Here is a 19,773-nt window from a genome sequence, read left to right as displayed (position 1 = left end):
TCTAACTAAACTAAAAATAATCTAACCTCCACCTTGCTGAAAACCGCAGCCGAATAACACTAGACCCTACTCATTGTGTTCCTGGCAGTGAGTAAGGTTGCCAGAGCTTAACGACGGGAGGGAGGGGTGTGAAGGTCGGCAACGCGCATGTAACTCAACTCCAACGCCTCAACTCCTCAGGAGTTGCAGGCGTACACAGGCTACGGAGACTGCTTACCATCAGGCGGGCCGTATGCTTGTTTGCCACCGACGTAGTATAATAAAAAAACCAAAAACTAAATTTCATTATCTGCCCCTGCATCGCACGACGAGAAAGAGCGAGATTGTTATATGCCACAAAAAAATAATTATTTTATTTATTTTCACGGAAAGCCCCAGAGCTCTAGAATCATAACATAACCCTTCCCTTTGTCTAAGAATCCTTAGTCGGGTTAGTTTTAAACTTGTTATATTATGAATTTATGAAGTAGAAATAACAGAAGCCGAATAACTGAAGTAAAAACAACAAAGTAAGAAAGTTGAAGTTTGAACGGGTTCTATTTTAAAACTAATATGAAGGTGGAGTAATGTCTGGTTAAACTTCTAATTGATGAAAACGTTGTTACAAATTATACACCGTGGACTCGAGTAACCCGACGGATTTTTACCACGTATTCCTGAGGGCATAAAGAGCAAAAAATGTTATATTACCTTTGGTCACATTCGGCATTTTTTTTTTTGTATGTGTGCGCTTTTTTTGCACACGATAAGTTATTTATTTTTACATCTAGGCGAAAAAAAAAAACAATACAACTCATAAGTAAAGTTGTACTGTTGTTTACCTCTATCTTCGTGTATATATGGTTGGGCAATAAAGAGGATTTGTATTGTAGGTAAATCTAAACCAAATCACATAGTGGCAGTGGCAGACTTGCAGCCAAAAGGCGATATTTTTCACTGAGTTATTACAGAATAAGGGGTGTTTATTTACGGGTACACCAGCAATAATTTACGGGCTTAATTTTCGCGATTTCGGGGTTGATCCCATAGTAAAAGTTGCTCAGTATGACCTACATATTCACCCCGTCAATTATTGCAGGTGACTAAATAAACAACCTGTATTTCTTTTTCACAAGAATTGTCATTAGGTATCTCTAAAAAACTACCGATGTCAGAAAACGTATGACATTTTGTGTTTCCAAATGCGGTTAAAAACAGGTACACCTTTAAAATCTGTCGAGTCGGAGTACACGGTGTATTGAAGTAATTTTTCACTTCACCAGCTCGTAAAAGGTCTTTGCATTTTATCCACAAGTGAGGTAAAATAATAAGATGCAAATTTTGAGTTGTTTCTTCATGTTGGCTGGTGGAATTGACTTTTAAATGATTATTATGATGAATGATAAATATTTAATAGCGTTCATTAGGATTATTAATTATTGTGTTTGTTGGTGTTTCTTCTCTCACTCTCACTGAGCGTGAGCGAGATGGATGTGCGTGCTCGGGACCGAGCATATCATGTTTTAAAATATTAATTTGTTGTAAGTTTTATATATATAATTGCGCATTTTTCGAAGCCATTTTCATATTTATAGCTTTTATGCATAAATTGAAAAAAAAATTAAGTGCGATTTAGATCTGCCTATGTTCGTGATTTTTTTTCTATCGAGCGAAAGCCAAAATTCAGGTCTCTAATAGATCGAGTCCCTGAGAAAATCTTTCAAGAATTGTAACAAATTTTTTTGCAACCGTATTGTGATCCAAACAAGCTGTACGATTTTCCAAAACTCCGCTCTCTGAACCTACGGCACCTTTAAGTGAAAACTGAAAATACGATAAAAGAATAAAGATAAAATAAAATCAACGATCCCCAAAAGATATGACACGATCCCAACGGCATCCATGAATTGTTTAAAAGTCGAGGCGTCACAAAGCTACATTATTGTAAGTTTGCAACTCGGGGCGGCCTACTTAGCCAAACTTTGGAGCCGTTCAGCCAACTAAAATACCCATTTTGGGAGTTTTAATGGCCGCGATCGCGGGAATATGCACGTGTTCCCGGGATTTTTTCTCTCTTTTGTAACCATAGTTTAATCGAACTTAAAGTCAAGGCAAAAAGTCCCGGGAATATTAAACCTCTTTTAAAGTCGAATTTAAGCTGTTGTGATTGTCAGTTATAGGAACTAATATTAAATTATTTTTATTTCATTACAAGGAGATAAAACAGAAGCATACAAGTAAAGAACAATATAGGCAGAATACGTAACAAAAGCAGAGACGCTTTCCATTTTTTCCGCCTGTTGCTATGTCTATTTCACGCCCATAATTCTACTGCTGTCCCGCCCATAATGCCGGTTGTCCATGTCAATATGCGAGCTTAACAGCAATATAATTATGCGCAAAGATCTATATGAAAAGCGTCTCTGCTTTAGTACAATATTACGATATTTGTGATATTTCCACATATCTCACTGAGAACAACGTTTCCGATAAACGTAGCAGATATTTCGAATTCCATCGAAATATCGAATCCCGGCGGTATTCATGAATTGTTTAAAAGTTGAAGCGTCACAAAGCTACATTATTGTAGCTTTACAAACCTCGGGGCAGTACTTACCGTAGTTAACCCAACTTCGTAGCCGTTCAGCCGACTAAAATACTCATTTTGGTAGTTTTGATGGCCACGGGAATAAGTTTGAATTCCCGGTAATAAACCTCTTTGGTGACCATAATTTAAAGTCGAATTTAAACTACCGTGATTATGAGATTATCATACTAAAATTAATAGACGTTCACAATCTATTATCTACTTCAAATCTAACCTTAAGGAATACTATTATATTAGAAAAATCCTTAGATTTTAATTATTGACACTGTTGTTTCTTTATTTAGTATGTAATTTTTTATGTATTTATGTTGTATTACATATGTTTATGTAAGTACATTTATGGTTTTACTTATTTATGTAGATGTATTAATATTAATGTTATGTATGGTAATATTCATTTCGACTTTTTATATTTTTTCTTTGCGCCACCTATTGCATATTCTAATTTTATTGTCTCCTTTACCCAAACGTTGTTTGAGCGAGATCGAGAAGAGATCGACCGCTTGTTGTTGCCTCTATCCACATGTCTTTATTTGATTCTGAACATGTATTGTACACTGTGCAATAATGAGTATTGTATTGTATTAGTTTATGTGACTGCTACATAATGAGAGGCATTAAAATACGAATGTTTCTTTGATGTGTTTAGGAACAAAACAGTATATCTTTTTGCTAGCCGTAATTTACGGTTTTTGAATGTATAATAGAGGATTTATGATATGTGTGTAGATAAATTAATTTTATAATTAATTTAGCACGTATTTTTAGTCATTCGTTTTTCTAGAACCTAGGTGTCCATTTTCGAGCACTAACAGTACTGAGGAGTAAAGATAATGAAAGAGAGTTTATACCACTAAAAATACGTAAGTGCGCCCGTAAAAAATATTTTGACAGTTTTAAATGGTTATTTAGGAAATAATTTGTAGGTGAGGTAAAATACCTATGAGAACAGGTACGAAATTAACATTTGAAAGTCAACGAAGCACAAAGCAATAGAATTCATAAAATAATTAACTAGAAAATGAAACCATTTTCTTTATGTAATTGTCATTACAACCATACTTGTACTATTTTTTCTTATAGATATCTACAGGTTTCAGCCTGTAAATTCACATTTGCGTAAGGAAATAACTCCCCAATCGCCCCCGAAGGCGGGAAATCCCGGGAATATCCCTCGGAACATCGCATCACTACCAGAGACCGCAAGTCCGGCGAAAACGTGCGACTTTCGGCACTGCGGGTATCTAAACCTATCAAGTTTGCGGAAGACTGGCCATTCTCGTCCCCTGTGGCAGTTGTGGCTATTATTAGCTTTAGGGGCACTAACAGAATCCGATTAATTGCAACTACTTCGGTTTCTGTACGGCAGTCTATTCTGCAAAACAGGTACTTCGTGGACTTAGAAAGGAGATTAGAAAAACACCTTTAATATATAAGTAGAGATAACTACAGTCAGCATTAAAAGCAGCGGATCAGACTACGCGTCAAAAGTATCTACGATTATCTAATAGCTTTACAAAAAGAGAAATATTTCTGTATGTAGAACAATTAGACTGAGGCAGATACTTTTCATCGCGAACTGTAAAGATATACCTCTATTTGAAAAAGTGTTCCAGGATATTTTCGGGGCGTTGTTTCATCCGCTACTATTAATGTTGACTACATGATGTTTACGTAAGACCTGACCTTTTTCGTAAGATAATGGAAGACTCCATTATACTCTAGTCTACTCTGGAAATGACGATCCGTAGTCACAAAACTGTCTATTGTTAAGTTTATATGTTGCGGGTAATGCTAATAGATGTTTAAGTAAACTTAAATTTACCCGGGTATGCTAAGCTAGGCAATTATCCAAGCCTTTTGGGTAAAGTCAGAAAATTAAATAAATTTTAATTTGTATTCAGCGTTTACTATTGACAAAAGTATTTTAACATGCCGTAATTTATAAACCGCACATAAATAGAACGGTGGCAATAATCGTCAGTGCGCGCCAAGCCTAACAAGCAACAATATTTTTGACAACGAAAAGCGATATAAATCCCCCGCGAATTGTGTTGCGGATTGTTTCAGTGTATTTTCAAACAAAATTGCCTGCTGTGAAATTTATACCCGCGGCCAGATTTGTGGTTCTATTTATGATTACGACTGAGTAGCGGTAATGTTTAATGGAAACGGGAAACCGTTTAATAAAGCTGGCGGCTCACTGGGCGTATGCATGTTTTACTTTCGATTTGTATCGACAAGTAAAACTTTAAGACAATTAACTACGGATCCTCGCAAAAAAACATATTTTTGGATGTTGGTTAAACAATGTTATGTAATTAATGTCCGACCGAAGTTTCGGTTTCGGCATAAAAAATATGTTTCCGTTACGCCCAAAGTTTGGTTTCGGCCGAAACTAGATCAAAACGGGTCAGAAAAATAAACCTTCTACCCTATATAATACGTCGCACTGCTAGACACAGGTCTCTTTTTTATTATTTTCCCTACGTTACCGGCATTCCACTCATTGACGAGATCAACGAGATGATTAGAGCAAATATACTCGTAATTCGGGAATTTAACATACCTACATATTTCGCAGGTGTATGTAACCAACTAACTTCAACATAAAAGTAGTTTAGGTATAACCGCTTGAGCTTTTAGAACTTAATCTTTTAGATCTTTTATAAAGCTTTTAGATCTTATTAACAACCAAACAAGGAAGCATTCCATGAACTTGCCTATCAATGTCAGGTGCAAACAAGAGTTTTCTGAATATTTTCAAAAATAGGAGTTTTATTTGAGACAAATAGTAAAAAAATAGCCCATCAGAAAAATAGCCGCCAGCTTTATACGCCGAAAAAAGTTGTAATATACGGAATAAAATGCGTTTTTACGGGACAGCCGGTGGAACGGTCCAAAATGGTATACTCTAGCCTGAAAATGATACAAATTATCAACTAAACTCACCAAATGCTCCGGCATGTTCCAATCCTCGTAACTCCTAGCTGCCAACGGGAACACCTTTTCATTAATAATCTCCAACATAGTCATAGTTATCTTCTGTATACTCGAGAAGTATCTGTCGTACACCCATCTCTGCTGCCAATATAACTCCCCACGCCTTTCGTGACTCACCGCGTGCACTATCTTCAAAACATTCTTCAAATTCTCTTCAGGTACAAATATTGCTATTTTATTCCAATCCACATGCGAGTTAAAAGGCATGACTATCGAATCTGCCACTATTATAGGAATACACTGCGATGCTAAAACATCCATCAACACGGCTTGGGAAAGTCTCGCACTCCGTATGACTAAACAAAACATCCCATCTTTTAATACTTCTGGGTAGTTAAATATCCTTCCCGTTACATACTCACAGCGTTTACTGTGATCGGCATCTTTACATCTATCTAGAAGTATTAGATCGTTTGATGACGACGCTATATTCTGTAATACAGATAAGTAATCTCTCGGGATGTTTAATTGGGTGGATAATATTAAGTATTTCTTATCGTCTGGTTGTGTACTGTCTATATGAGCAGCGAGAGAGCTGTAGACTGGGATGGCCACGTCGAAGCCGTACCGGAAGGACCAGGTGTCGAACCCGGCCCCGGCTATGATGGCCTTGCCTGTGTTGAGATCGAGGACAGTCTCATAGTTGGGTGCTGATCCAGGCAGCATGTTAAATACAAGGTGGTTTTCTCCATTATTCCAACTGTAAAAGAAAAAATAGTAAACATCTCTTGAAAATATTTATATTACATTACATAACATCTGTAACACTTCGTTTGAGTAAAATGTTTTAGATCGCCAGCCAGGAACAGGTTTCCATGACTAATCGCCTCCCGGGCGAAAACTCGTGTAGTGGTTAACGGCTATGTATGATGAACCCTCGTGGACGTCAGCTGCCGCTCCGTTGGTGGGTAGAGAAATGGCAGCCACCGAAACACGTAAAATAAATTTAGTCATCGCCTCCCGTTTGATACCTTGTCATCTGATAGTTCAGACGCAATTGTTAATTTAATAAATCGTCAGCGGATTGTATCGCGGTGGTAAGAACGTCAGCTGGTCGCATGAACATGTCAAAAATAAGCGCTTTACCTTTATGATAGTAATAACAAAAGCATGAAACTTTGCATGTAGCATCCATTAGGCCTTTCAAATAAACGGATTACGCAATTTACACATTGCGCACTTTGCGGACATACAGTGGTAAGGCGCGTATTTTATACATGTTCATGTGAAAAGCTGACGGTCTCTCCACCGCGATACAACCGGCTGACGGTTTTTAGGGTTCCGTATTTTAAATTGAAACAGCATCTAAACTATCATCTGACACAATATCAATAGGGAGGCGATAACGGATAAAACAATTTTTTTTACATGTTCATGTCATGAACTGACGGTCAATCCACCGCGGTTCAACTGGCTGACAATTTTTCAAAGTATCAGCCTGGAGGCGATTACTGACGATATATGCTCCTGGCCCGCGGTCTATTCTAACACGGTCTAATTTAACAGAAATTCCTATTTACGTAAACAACATATCTAAACGAAAATGACATAGTTGTGTCAGGTAACTTCCGACTTCCGGGTAAAAACGAAGTTCCTTCGATTTTATGTCCCAATTTATATAAACTAAAACCAGGTCTACTAATTAAACAATATTTATATGCCTGTTTAGATAACATGGCTGACATTCCTGTACATAATTACTTCTACTTCAATGTTTGTAAACTTGACCAACTCGTATGTTACCTATACTTATACAACAATGCATGTTAGGAAAATTTTAATCTAATTGTATAGTCAATATGGTTGAAATTTTTGGTTTCAAAAGTCAATAAATTAGAAACATTTAAACAGAATGTACTGCAGTGTTGGCCGAACGTTAATTAGAATTGAAAATATTGAAAAATAACCATTACAAATTGAACCGTAAACCGTAACGGACGGTTACAGTTTAAGGTTCAATTTGTAATGGTTAATTTTTAATATTTTCAATTCTAATTAACCTTCGGCTAACACTGATGTACAGTCAGGTGCAAAGGTGATTAACCCCCTTCATGAAAAGGAAGAAATCGTGAAATGTGTCAGGTGGCTCAAACAAGTTAAATCATCTTAATGCAACCTATTGCAATGTCTTCTAATCCAGTTTAAGTGTATGGGCTAGGCAAGAAAGGCAACTGTTACATAATGCACTTTAACACTTAATGTTATACTGTAAGCGGTCACCGTAGCCTATGGACGCCTGCAACTCCAGAGGTGTTACATGCACGTAGCTGACTCGTTACATGCTCTAACACCCCGCACCCCCGTAATTAGGGGTTGCAATTCGAATATTCGAATTTGTCCAATATTCGACCTGTTTTGATGATGAAGTCCGCCGAGGTCTACTCCTTCCAACTCTGCCTTCTACTTCTCCCTTATACACTCTCTTTATTAGCCTTCTTTCACTCATTCTTTCCACGTGTCGAAACCATCTCAACATACCTTTTTAAATGACTGTCACTACGTCTTCGTTCAGTCCACACGTTTCCTTTATCACACTGTTCCTAATTCTATCTTGTAATCTCACACCACACACACTTCTCAACACTCTCATTTCCACTGCATCCACTTGGCTCTGATGCCTCTTCTGCCATACTGCTACCGCTACCATACATAAGTTTGTGCACCAACACCCCTCTATGCACAGCCAACCGTGTTTTTTGTGACACCTGGCTGCTCATAAAAGCGTTAAGTGCCCCATTCACACGATTTCCAGCATTTACTCTCTTTTCAATGTCTTTATCATGCTAACCGTCTCTAGTGAACAAGGTTCCCAGATACATAAATTCTCACTTGGTCCACTCTTTCTTGACCAATCAAAATTACTTTAGTCTTGCTTACATTTACTTTCATTCCTTTCCTTTCAAAAGACCCATGCATTCTAGTTACCATCTCCTGCAACTCTTCACCCGATGACGCTAGCAATACCAGGCCATCTAAAGAAGACATTTGTCGAGTAACCTACTCATTCTCAGCCCACATTCGTTATTTCTCAAATGATGCAATGCAAACTACTGTCCATGAGAAGATTAAACAGCCACGGTGCCGCTTCATATCCTTACCTAACACTCTTTTTGATGCTAAACCACTCAACTGTCCGTTTACTCTCACACAACCACTGAAATAGAGCGGTTCAAAATACAATGAAGTGAAAGGCTTTTTTATAGGCAACTGAGTGACTAAAAATAAATATTAAATGTAAATCGGAAAATAATTACCTACCTACTAATTTATTTATTTCTCTTACATGTAAATTTAACCACCCAAGTTATACAATAATATTACTTCACGCAACGATGCATTTATAGTAAGTTTTAGCTAGAAATATTGAATACGTCTAATTTTTGTGTTTCGAATCGTTTTTATAAATGTAGGCATCTCAGTAGGATGATAAACTCTAGTCAATTAAGTGGATTTCTGCAAAATATCATTAGTTTTTGCAATATGTGCAAATAGTTTATGAATAACACGATACAAAAACCGCTTTCCCGTCCATTTTCTTATTACATAAAAATATTCGAATTTTATTCGAATATTCGAATATCTCATCAGAAAAAGTCGAATATTCGAATACCTGAAAGTTTCGAATATTTGCAATCCCTACCCGTAATATACTCACTGCGATACTTAGCCGAAAGAACTGATATGATTTACTACGATACGTGTTACTCAAATTGCCTCATTAAGGGGAAACATTGGTGATAATTTTTTCATACAAGCGTTCTCAAAATTTTCCTTTCTAGATTTTGGCTCTAAATGAATAATTATGGTGCCTTGGCAAAAAACGGAACCCTTATGGATTCGTCATGTCCGTCTGTCTGTCCGTTTATGTCACAGCCACTTTTTTTCGAAACTATAAGAACTATACTGTTGAAACTTGGTAAGTAGATGTATTCTGTGAACCGCATTAAGATTTTCACACAAAAATAGAAAAAAAAAACAATAAATTTTGGGGGTTCCCCATACTTCATCCTGAATCCCCATACTGAAAATCAAAAATTTTTTTTCATCAAACCCAAACGTGTGGGGTATCTATGGATGAATAGGTCTTCAAAAATGATATTGAGGTTTCTAATATCATTTTTTTTCTAAACTGAATAGTTTGCGCGAGAGACACTTCCAAAGTGGTAAAATGTGTCGTCGTCGTCCCTCCCCCCGTAACTTCTAAAATAAGAGAATGATAAAACTAAAAAAAATTTATGATGTATTTTAACATGCAAACTTCCACTGAAAATTGGTATGAACGAGATCTAGTAAGTAGTTTTTTTTAATACGTCATAAATGGTACGGAACCCTTCATGGGCGAGTCCGACTTATTTTTCAATATTACCAAAACCTGGGTAATATTAAAGTCATAAATATTTTTTTTTTATGTTTTGCTTTTTTTGATATTGTTGTTTTTATAAGAACTAGGTTACTTCATAAAGCGCTAAAACGTACAAATACATGCGCCTAAAAATGCAAAAATCAAAACAGTCAAACACAGATCATTTAATTTTCATTCCGTTTCCAAAATTTTGTTAGGATTGTTTAAGTTTTGAAGGAGGAAAATGACAAGAAAGATTCTGATATTTTTACGCAACATTTTTTACCTAAACTGCACAGTCCTTACTGCACTAATTTTAGGAACCGCACTCATCAGCACAGCGGAGTTATTTACCTAATATTTTCAAATTTGAAAAGGGTATCAGCTGGTATTTCCTCTCAGCTAAATCCAAAAGATCACAAATTATGACTTAAAATTGAAAAATGTAAGATCCATTATTTAACTACTAAATACAAAAATACCCGATGGACCAACAGCTCCAAATATAAGGTGTCATAATTAATGTCATTTATAAACAGTATAAAAATATGAAAACTTACTCCTTTATTAAATATTATATAAATTAAAATATGAATACTTACTGCCTTTTGAAATATTACATAAATGAACTCGAAAAGATTTTTAATCTTCTGAAAAGAACTAAATATTTGTTTTCCAATTTAATAAAGTAACAACCACACATGCTAGTAAACTCGTTAATTCAAAAACTGATGAGAAAGTTGCATTTTATCCATATGTGTCGCAAAGTAGCCAAATAAAAATTATGAGTTGTTTTGATTATTTTGGCTGATAGAATTGACTTTAAATGATGATTTTGAATGATAAATATTTAATAATATTCATTTTGAATTGATTTGGTTTGATATTTTACAGTTAGTATTTTCCTTGTGTTAGTGTAGTGAAAATAGTACATTACGATACAAGTGCGAAAAATAGGAAATTCGAAACGAGTGGCGATAAATTAAAACACGACCGAAGGGAGTGTTTTAAATCGACACGAGTTGCGAATTACCTATTCGCACATGTATCGTACAACGTTTTACAGTACATATGGCCCTTTAAATGTTCGACACAGTAACATAATATGCTACTTCTCGCACTAGTGCTATAAAGTAGCCCCATATGTACTGTAAATGTTTTTTCTTTTGTGGCAAAGTTTGTTTAACCTTCATGCCTTAAAACCCTTGCAACACTAAAGATTCCATTTTCATATTTTGGAATCTTTTGTTTGCTCGGGTATCACTATTAGCATGAGGGGTTAAACAACAACTTTACCCCATTGTAAACCAATAACTAAATCACATTTATAACGAGGTCTATAGCGAATTTATTTAATAAAATTTATATATATTAAATAAGATAAATAAAATTTAATGATGCTACTACACAGGCGTCCCGCAAAATGTCAAAACAGAGATTCATGTAACTACCCAACAAAAAGCTAAAGACTCGGTTATAAATGTGAGTTAATATGTGCTCAAAATGCGAAATTTTAAAATGTTCAATTGTATTTTCGTTCCTTTGATTAGTAAAACGTAATCAACCAAATGTATTGTATCCTAAACAACACTTATGCTACACTCTTCATTGAATAATAAATTAATAACTCAATATTTATTATTAATTAGACCTGTAATAGTCAACGGTGTATAACTGCTGTTTACTGAATAAAGTAAAAGTAAGAATAGAAACTTAATTAAATATTAATAAACCAAATAAACATAACCAAATATTGTAAATTGTACTTACTGTGAAAGAATGTTGAAAGCCTGTGATACATGTTTGCTTAAAAAACTACGTTGATTTAGAGTGTCTATACTAGGAATTAGCAAGCACGCCTCCTCAGGATTCGCTGTATAATATTTACTATGTTTTATAGTATCTAAAATTACGTAAAATTCTCTAGAAAATTTTGATATAGGACCCTCTGACGTGTGGAAGTCCGTTCTCGGGTATATGTATATTGTTATCTTATTGTGGCCGCCTCTGCCGCACCGGTATACGTTAAAGCACTCCCAGTAAGTGCAGTTTGCATCTCTGGGTTGCGCTGTAGCTGCATCTTGCCCCAACTTCACCACAACACTACGGTCCAAATTCACTGCTTCGTGCACAACTGTCCGCGGCGAACTACTCGACAGAGCATTAAACAACACAATAATCGCTAAAGTCACCAATATAAACAACAGCAACCCAACGAAAAACCTATGGTACAAAATTTTTCTATACGATATATACTTCGAGTGTTTTCCCGTTTTTAATAGCGAATCCGCAGCCATTTGTGAACGCCGCGATCGAATTAATCTTCATAATTTACTTATGTCACCCATTATACAGGCAAGATTGATTAAATTCTCATTCATAAAAGTGGCAAATTGTAAATGCTGCACCACTTTCGGTGAGCTGAAATTGTGATTTGATTTGACAACTTGGTTGCCAAATAGGGGCAGGGGAGGTAAGAGGGAGGGAACGACGATGCGGCGCTCACTAGCGCCACTTGTTACAACGTTTTTACACTTTCCAGCAATGTATCAGAGGGCCTACCGCGAACCACGTTCGACGTGTTGCCTCTCTGTCGCACTTGTAAATTCGTGCGTAAGTATGATAGGGAGGCAACACATCGAACGTGATTCGCGGTAAGCCCTCTGACTATAAATATTTGACAGAAGGTCCGGCAAACATAACTTGTCAGTTGCTTGTCAGTCAGAAAGAACGGAAATTATACTCTTCACTTTATTTTAGGTGTTAGTACTAGCGTAAGATCAAACTATATTTAGCCCCCTCCAGACTATACGCGTGAATCGCGCCGTGACTTCGCGGAGCGAACATACCTCGACGTTGATGTAGACTCCACGCTCGCAAAACTTCACGGCGATTTCGCAGTTTGGTTCGCGGCAAAGTGGCGCTGAGGCGTCAGCTGATCGGATTTAGTTTGCGGCAAGGCACTAATTCAAACTGGGAACTGTCAAATTGATTTTTGGTTGATCAAGTTCGCACCCAATATAACCAAGTAGCCGCCATAGAAGGTTAACATATTATCCGACTCGTGAGTGAATCGCGGCGCGAAGCGATTGCGAGTGTGGAGTCTTGCAAGTTCACGCTTCGCGTCTCCTTTGACGCGGGCCAATTACCGACAAAAAACGGGGAATAAGGCGCGAAGATTGTTCACAATCTGCGAAATCGACGCGACGGTCCTCCACACTCGCGTTCACGGCTTCGCGCCTCGATTCGCGCACGAGTGTGAAGGGCCCTTTTGGTATGATTATCTCTGTGTATGTTTGAAATGAGACAGTCCTGCGTCAAAAGTGCCAATTCATTCACACTTCCCGATAACGGGCCTGATAATCGTTTTCCATTTCACGGAATAGCAGCACATCGCTAACAATATTTGAAATGTAAAAAATACTTTGTCTATAATTGCCAAAAATGTTCAATGTTTGATATTTTTGCATATGAAAAAAAAAATTACATTTAAAATATTGCAAACGATGTGCCGATATTGGTGAAATGGAAAAATACTCTTACTCAGGCCTGATAAAGTGTGGATGTAATTGGCACTAAAACATATTTTTGATAGTCCTGCTAATATAAAACAAGAGAAGAGTATAATAAAATATTTTCATAATTAAAACAGACTGAATATGTGGTTTGGCCGTTTCGCTACCATCACATGAACGTAATGTGAAAATTGTTTTCACTGTTCATTACTTTTCTGTTATACAATCAATAGTTCTTGTAGTAACAAAACGGCCAAGCTACATATTTTGACTAAGGTATAGAGTTTGTGAAATTAAGGTTAGAACTGTATGATCTTCACCAATCCAGCAGCAGCAGTTACCATGATAGTTTGTCGTGCAGTCTGGAGGGCGTACTTTGGAATTCCAAATGGCCGAGGACCGTCTGGACGCCCTGAGTACCGCTGGAAAAAATGAAGTGCAAAAAGACCTCAGCGAACTCGGCGCCGTCGACTGGTGTCGGAGGCCAAGATCCACTTCGCGTCGCTGCGCCACAGCAATAAGTAAGTGAGAGTTAAAAGTTTGGCTCTACAACTTTTTTTTAACTTTATTGCACATTCTCTACCAGTCAACCATTTGGTCACACAGAAACTTCCAGTTAGTGCAGGATTGTACACAACGATAGGGAATATGAACATTTTGAGAGTGCGATCCTTTTGGTTTCGTCGTGGCGACATTTTACATGAACATGTTTTTGGTGGGACAATTATTTCTAAATTGTTTTATTACAATTACAATTACAAAACTAACCACAACTTCTAAGACGAGCTTTTCAAAAAATAGGTACTGAGATGATATTACACAAAATCATTACAGGGTGAAAATGTGTTAAAATTACTTATTGAGAATGACGATGAGTATAACTTTAATTTTATTGTTAATATCGACTCCATACCTCACTTTAGTCTTATCTTGCTATGAAAACTCCGAAGCTTGTTGATAAATTTATCAGACTCAACACAGCCGTTGACCAAATCCGATAGTGTAAGACACGTTTAAAAGAACAAATGAACATCAAAATGTATTGCCAGGCATAAATAACTGTCATAAATATTCGTTCAAAATTATTCACCATTTCATCAGCGGATGCTAAAAAAAATAGTATTACTTCGAGATACGGCTCTTACAGTAGCGTTTCGACATAAAATATTATTAATTTATAAATGAACTTAAAAAATAAGTATGCAAGTAGTTCAATTTAACTAAATAATTTTGCAAAATTCACAAGGCTAAGACATCTGAGGGATACATTCTGAACATAGTAATGTGCCGACCAGGCTGACGCAACTAGGAACAAAATAAGAATTGTATGGAACTTGTTTCGCAAATCTTTGCCAACGAATAAAAATAAAACGTCAGTGCTATTTATTATGTCAAGTTTACATCAAGTCAACTGTCAGCCTAATTGTTTTGTTTGTTATGAAGGCTTCAATGTTTTGTTCGGGTATTTCGTGCAATTTCTTTATTATTTAGTGAAAATAGTGAACCGTGATCAGAGTAAAGAACGAGTTTGTTACAATGCCACCGAGAAAACGGTTTACTAAGTGTGAAATATGTGGCAAGCGAGCCACTCGAGAAAATCACGAAAAAAGGGATTTTATGGCGGAATTTCCCTTGGATAAAGACCGGTACGTATTGCTTTAGATACTTTTGACCTTATTTTGGCGCAGCAGGCTTTAAACATATCGAAAATTTGATATTTTATATTATTTTTAGTTGTGAACTAGGGATGTACTAAAACTATCGATAACTGTATGTTTATTTGTATATCAGTGTAAGTAATAAAATAAAATATGTGAAATTTCCTGAGAACTTGCATCCAATATGACAAAATTATTTCGTCGAAGATTTTCAGTGGAAAATTATCTATCATCTATGCATTAATGGTCATTATTTAACATATTTTTTTTAATCTAGTAATTATTTAATATATTAATCTGAAATGTAAGTAAATTAATCTCTCTTTTTGTGATCAATAAAAAATATTATACGACATTATTACACAAATTGACTTAATCCCATAGGAAGCTAAATAAGACATGTGTTGTGGGTACTTAGACAACGATATATACATATAAATACATAGAAAATACACATGACTCAGGAACAAATATGCATGGTCATCACATAAATAAATGCCCGTACCAGGATTTGAACCTGGGACCATCGGCTTCATAGGCAGGGTTACTGCCCAGTAGGACCATGACCGGTTCTCATGATTAACAGACATATAAATATATAAAAAGTTAGAGCATTGATAAAGGGTTGTTGATAATTGGATGCCAAAAAAACATGATTTATAGATGCATATTAGCGCTAAATAATCAGTTGATCATCTCATTAGCAAACACTTGGAATATAAACTGTACATAACCAAGGCTGTATGTTTTCAGATGCAGGCAGTGGGTCAAATTTGTTGGGAACGAAGACCTGGTACATCTTCCCATAGAAAAGTTACATTTATTGAAACATGTGCATTTACATTCATTACATTCAGTTACATTCATTGAAAACTGCAGATCATTTTGAAAATAGTGCTTTTAATAAAAAAAATTAAGAAAAAAATAGTGAAGGATTTTATAATTACATTCTGAGTGTAACGAGGTATTCTAAAATAGAATCCTAGCGTAGTGAGGGATTCAAGTGTTAACGCCTATGGGTGGTATTCCACCCATGCAATTTCTTTGTCCAATGTGTATTGCGTCTCACATTTTGATTAATGACAGAGTGAGACGCAATGACATTGGACCAAGAAATTGGATAGGTGGAATACCACCCTAAGGTGGAAATATTTTTGCTAACACGTGATAATTTTACATACTGCTTTTCACATCACCTATGAGGAAATTATTATGGTACAAATAAATAAATAAATTTAATTAATGGTAATTAAATTAAATAATTTAACCTAAGAAGTATGCAAAAAGAGGAAAAAAGTGATCCCTCCTAGTAGGGAAAAAAGTGCTACTTTGATCCTTCCTAGTGGTGAAGAAAAACAAGGTGTTCTAAAAAAAAATCGAGTCCACATTAAGCTCGACCACATATTAGTCCACTCATAGAACTATCCACTATATAACATACAACTGAAATGTGGACTTGATTTCGAGTACAAAATTTGTAGACAAGAGTCTATATTTCAAGCCTCCCCATTTTATCGATATCGATAAGAAACGCAAGCGTGTAGCGTACTACACTATTTAAATTGCTTATGTTGGTACTATGGTTCTTTGACAGTACTTTTACAGTTCTTTGTCGTACATTTTGGTAATGATTTGCGAAACAAAGGGATTCCACTCGCTAGTATGGAAGTCCCGTCTCTTAAAACGTAGTGATTATATGCTCTTTGGTGCCGACGTTGAAACTTTTTTTATATATTTTTGTGTCAGTTTTGTGTTGTGCGTAGTTATGGTTCAGTTACTGATGGCTTGATTAATTTATTATTATTTTGTTTTTAAATTCCGACCACGTATTTCGGTTCGAGCTTGACCAGAAATGGCACTGTTACCTCCCGACCCGGTTTATACTATTCGTAATGTTGACAACACGCCAGTATATTCGCTGGCATTTAGCTTTCTTCCTGGCGGTCTGGAGAGGTTACTAGCCGGTTCGAAAAATGGTTATGTTTATGCATTCAACCTTCAGGTGAGATATTGTATTCCAAGGATGCTGTGAGCGTTGTTCTGGCGCATGTAACTGCTTAAAATACAATCGCCGCGTGCCTCTGTGTTGTGCGCAATTCCTTTGTTTACTACCCTCATTTTCTGACCTAGAAAAACGAATTACATTGTCCTACAGTGTGGGTAACCCAATTTCTATGGCATCTGCTATACTTTGCTATTATTATTATACTTTGTTTTTTATTTTCACATAAAATAGTATTTGGGTTCTAAATGTACAAATTTGGTAATGAAATTATAATAAATACGAATGTATTAACTATACCTACCCTGTTTTGTATATAAAACTCTTAAATATTCAGTTACTACATCATGTTCATGGAATTTATTGTAGCATTTGAAATATATATTGTTTGTTTTGATTTTGATATGGAAAGCAAAAGAAGAATCACTCCATGATTTGAATGTATTTGATAATAAAAATCAAGTGGTAATCGGTCTTTCATCTGAAAGAAAAAATGAAAATAATTGGCAAAATATTTAGATTTAACTTTGACTATAAGTTAGTAAAGTGCATTATGTCTTGTTTTTTGTAATTTTTAGACTAACCGAGTGCAGCAGAAGATCCAAGTTGGTCAAGCTCCCATCCTACACCTCATGCACACCAACAGTCAGCTCATTACCCAAGAAAAAGGCGGCAAGTACAAAGTCTTTAACCTCACCAACACTGGCTATAAAGAAGATGCCATTATCAACATAGACTACCCTGGCTTTTGTAGATTTGACGCCAACACAAAACTCGAAACACTCTATGTACCTGATAAAGATTCAAAAATTTCCATTTATAGTTTTTCTGGAGATAAAATTGGTTGCTTGGAACCAGATAGCTCGCCCAAGCTAGGGGATCCAATGTGTTTGAAGTATATTGAGTTATCAAGTGACAAGCATTGCCTCCTAGCGGGTTACGAAGCCGGCTGGCTCCTCCTGTGGGATCTCAACACTAGTCAATGCATCAGCAAGTTGCAAACGAAAGAATGTCCCATGTCTGTGGACTTCCATGTTGAACAGCAAAGAGGCATAATCGGCAATGCCTCTGATGTGATACAGATTTTTAGTATAGGGAGAAAAGACTCGTGCTTGGCCCACAAGACGGACATCACTATCAAGAACGCTGGAGTTAATAAAGTCCAGTCTCGCATGGACGGAAAGGTGTTTGTATCAGGCGGATGGGATGGGCACATCCGCATATTTTCCTGGTTTTCTTTGAGACCATTAGTTGTGCTTACGGAGCATAGACAAGCCATACAAGATGTCTGCTATTCTTCTCAAAAGGTCTCATTCTGGAATGCAAACATCATGGCAGCGGGAGGCCTGGATGGTGCCATCACACTCTGGGACTTATACAATAATAAGCATTAGTTCAATGCATTTATCAACTTCATTAAACAATAAAATAGATTAGACTGCCTGATGCAAAACCTTATAACTGAATGAATAGTATTTCGTTAATGTTTTTAGAATCCTTTGGATGCTGCTAATAAAATGAAATTGACATGTATTCTATGGAACTTGAGTATGAAATTGTGCCAGAATTGCCTTTGGTGAAATTTTCATACAAAAGGTAGCTTTTTTGTTTTTAAGGACTTCTAATAAGATTTTTAAACTAGTAGCACATTAATGAGAAAACAGCCAACAGAAAGCTACATTTTGTTTGAAAACTTTATTAATTTCGCTATTGCTTTAAATGATTTTCGGATTTAATATTGGAAAATAAAAATTATAATTGGATCTCATGAGTACAAATGCTGGTAGAGGCGAACTTAACCACCTAGTGCGGCCGAGCTGTTAGTAGTTTAAGTTTAAATGTTTGAAAGATATTTTCCAATGGTTTTTAGTGATTGTTTTCTCAGTAAATCGAGGAAATAAACAATTTGGATTTTTGAAACACTTCTTTTATTTCACTGTTATAATTTACACTTCCAATACAGTAGATGTTATTTAAAAGAATCACTGATGACTCTGAGAGTGATGAGTGGCTGGTAGTCACTGTCACTACTTATAAGCCTCGGTAAAAAAGAAAAACAATGCAGAAGGCCTACCACGAGCATCTAAAATCTTACCCTCACCTTCACCTTATCTTACTCTTATGAATCGAGAGATATAGAACGAACGTCACAAACAGCGGAGGGAAGAATTTACGATTGATTGAAAAACACGTGCTTCGAATTCAAAACAAACAACAACTCAGCCTATACGTCCCACTGCTGGGCACAGGCCTCTCATGCGCGAGAGGTTTTGGGCTTTAGTCCCCTCGCGGATTCAAAACAAGTTTTCAAATTATTCTAAGCAGCAACAACTTACCAAAACAAATTGTTATGATATGAATATAACACGTTGTTTGTCCAACGTTTGGCAAACTTGTTTTGTTTAGGGAAGCGAGGTATTACGCATTGGAGATAACTTTAGATTATTCTGTTATTGTTTTGGCGGAGAGGCCACTGACTCTGCTAATCTTATCCTGTCATGAGATAATTATGTGTTAGATTTAGATTTGGTAGGATCGGTAGGATTTAGTATTAAATTAAAATAGACCGTAATTTACTGAATGGGTGTTTAGTACTTATTCTAATATTTCTAATCTCTTAGATTAGTGTCTATGCTATGCAATGACAGTTCTTATCTTAGGTCACG

The 19,773-nt window shown here is 36.2% G+C and overlaps 2 protein-coding genes across 2 annotated transcripts in view; one reads left to right on the top strand and one right to left on the bottom strand.

The window, feature by feature from the left end:
* LOC133522740 (exostosin-2) overlaps positions 1–12,474 on the bottom strand; it is a 103,065-nt gene extending 90,591 nt beyond the window's left edge. The window contains exons 1-2 of the mRNA XM_061858170.1: positions 11,703–12,474; positions 5,540–6,290 (exon numbers count right to left, since the gene is read on the bottom strand). Of these exons, the coding sequence (XP_061714154.1) occupies positions 5,540–6,290; positions 11,703–12,229 (1,278 nt within the window). The 5' untranslated portion in view covers positions 12,230–12,474. The remainder of the gene's footprint in view (positions 1–5,539; positions 6,291–11,702) is intronic.
* A 4,358-nt stretch (positions 12,475–16,832) lies between these two features.
* On the top strand, positions 16,833–19,027 carry LOC133522723 (guanine nucleotide-binding protein subunit beta-like protein 1). The gene is made up of 2 exons (XM_061858149.1): positions 16,833–17,107; positions 17,686–19,027. The coding sequence occupies exons 1-2, from the start codon at positions 16,958–16,960 to the stop codon at positions 18,499–18,501; spliced, it is 966 nt and encodes a 321-aa protein (XP_061714133.1). The 5' UTR covers positions 16,833–16,957; the 3' UTR covers positions 18,502–19,027.
* Positions 19,028–19,773: the final 746 nt, after the last annotated feature.

The sequence above is a fragment of the Cydia pomonella genome, chromosome 11 (assembly GCF_033807575.1).
Source record: "Cydia pomonella isolate Wapato2018A chromosome 11, ilCydPomo1, whole genome shotgun sequence".
Taxonomy (NCBI): Eukaryota; Metazoa; Arthropoda; class Insecta; order Lepidoptera; family Tortricidae; genus Cydia; species Cydia pomonella.
Note: the sequence above shows the minus strand (reverse complement) of the source record. Positions and strands in the feature narration are given on the sequence as shown.

Coding starts and splice junctions, on each gene's coding strand:
- LOC133522723 (XM_061858149.1), top strand. CDS start 16,958: ATGGCACTGTTACCTCCCGACCCGGTTTATACTATTCGTAATGTTGAC. Junction 17,108..17,685: donor TTTATGCATTCAACCTTCAG/GTGAGATATTGT, acceptor TGTAATTTTTAG/ACTAACCGAGTGCAGCAGAA.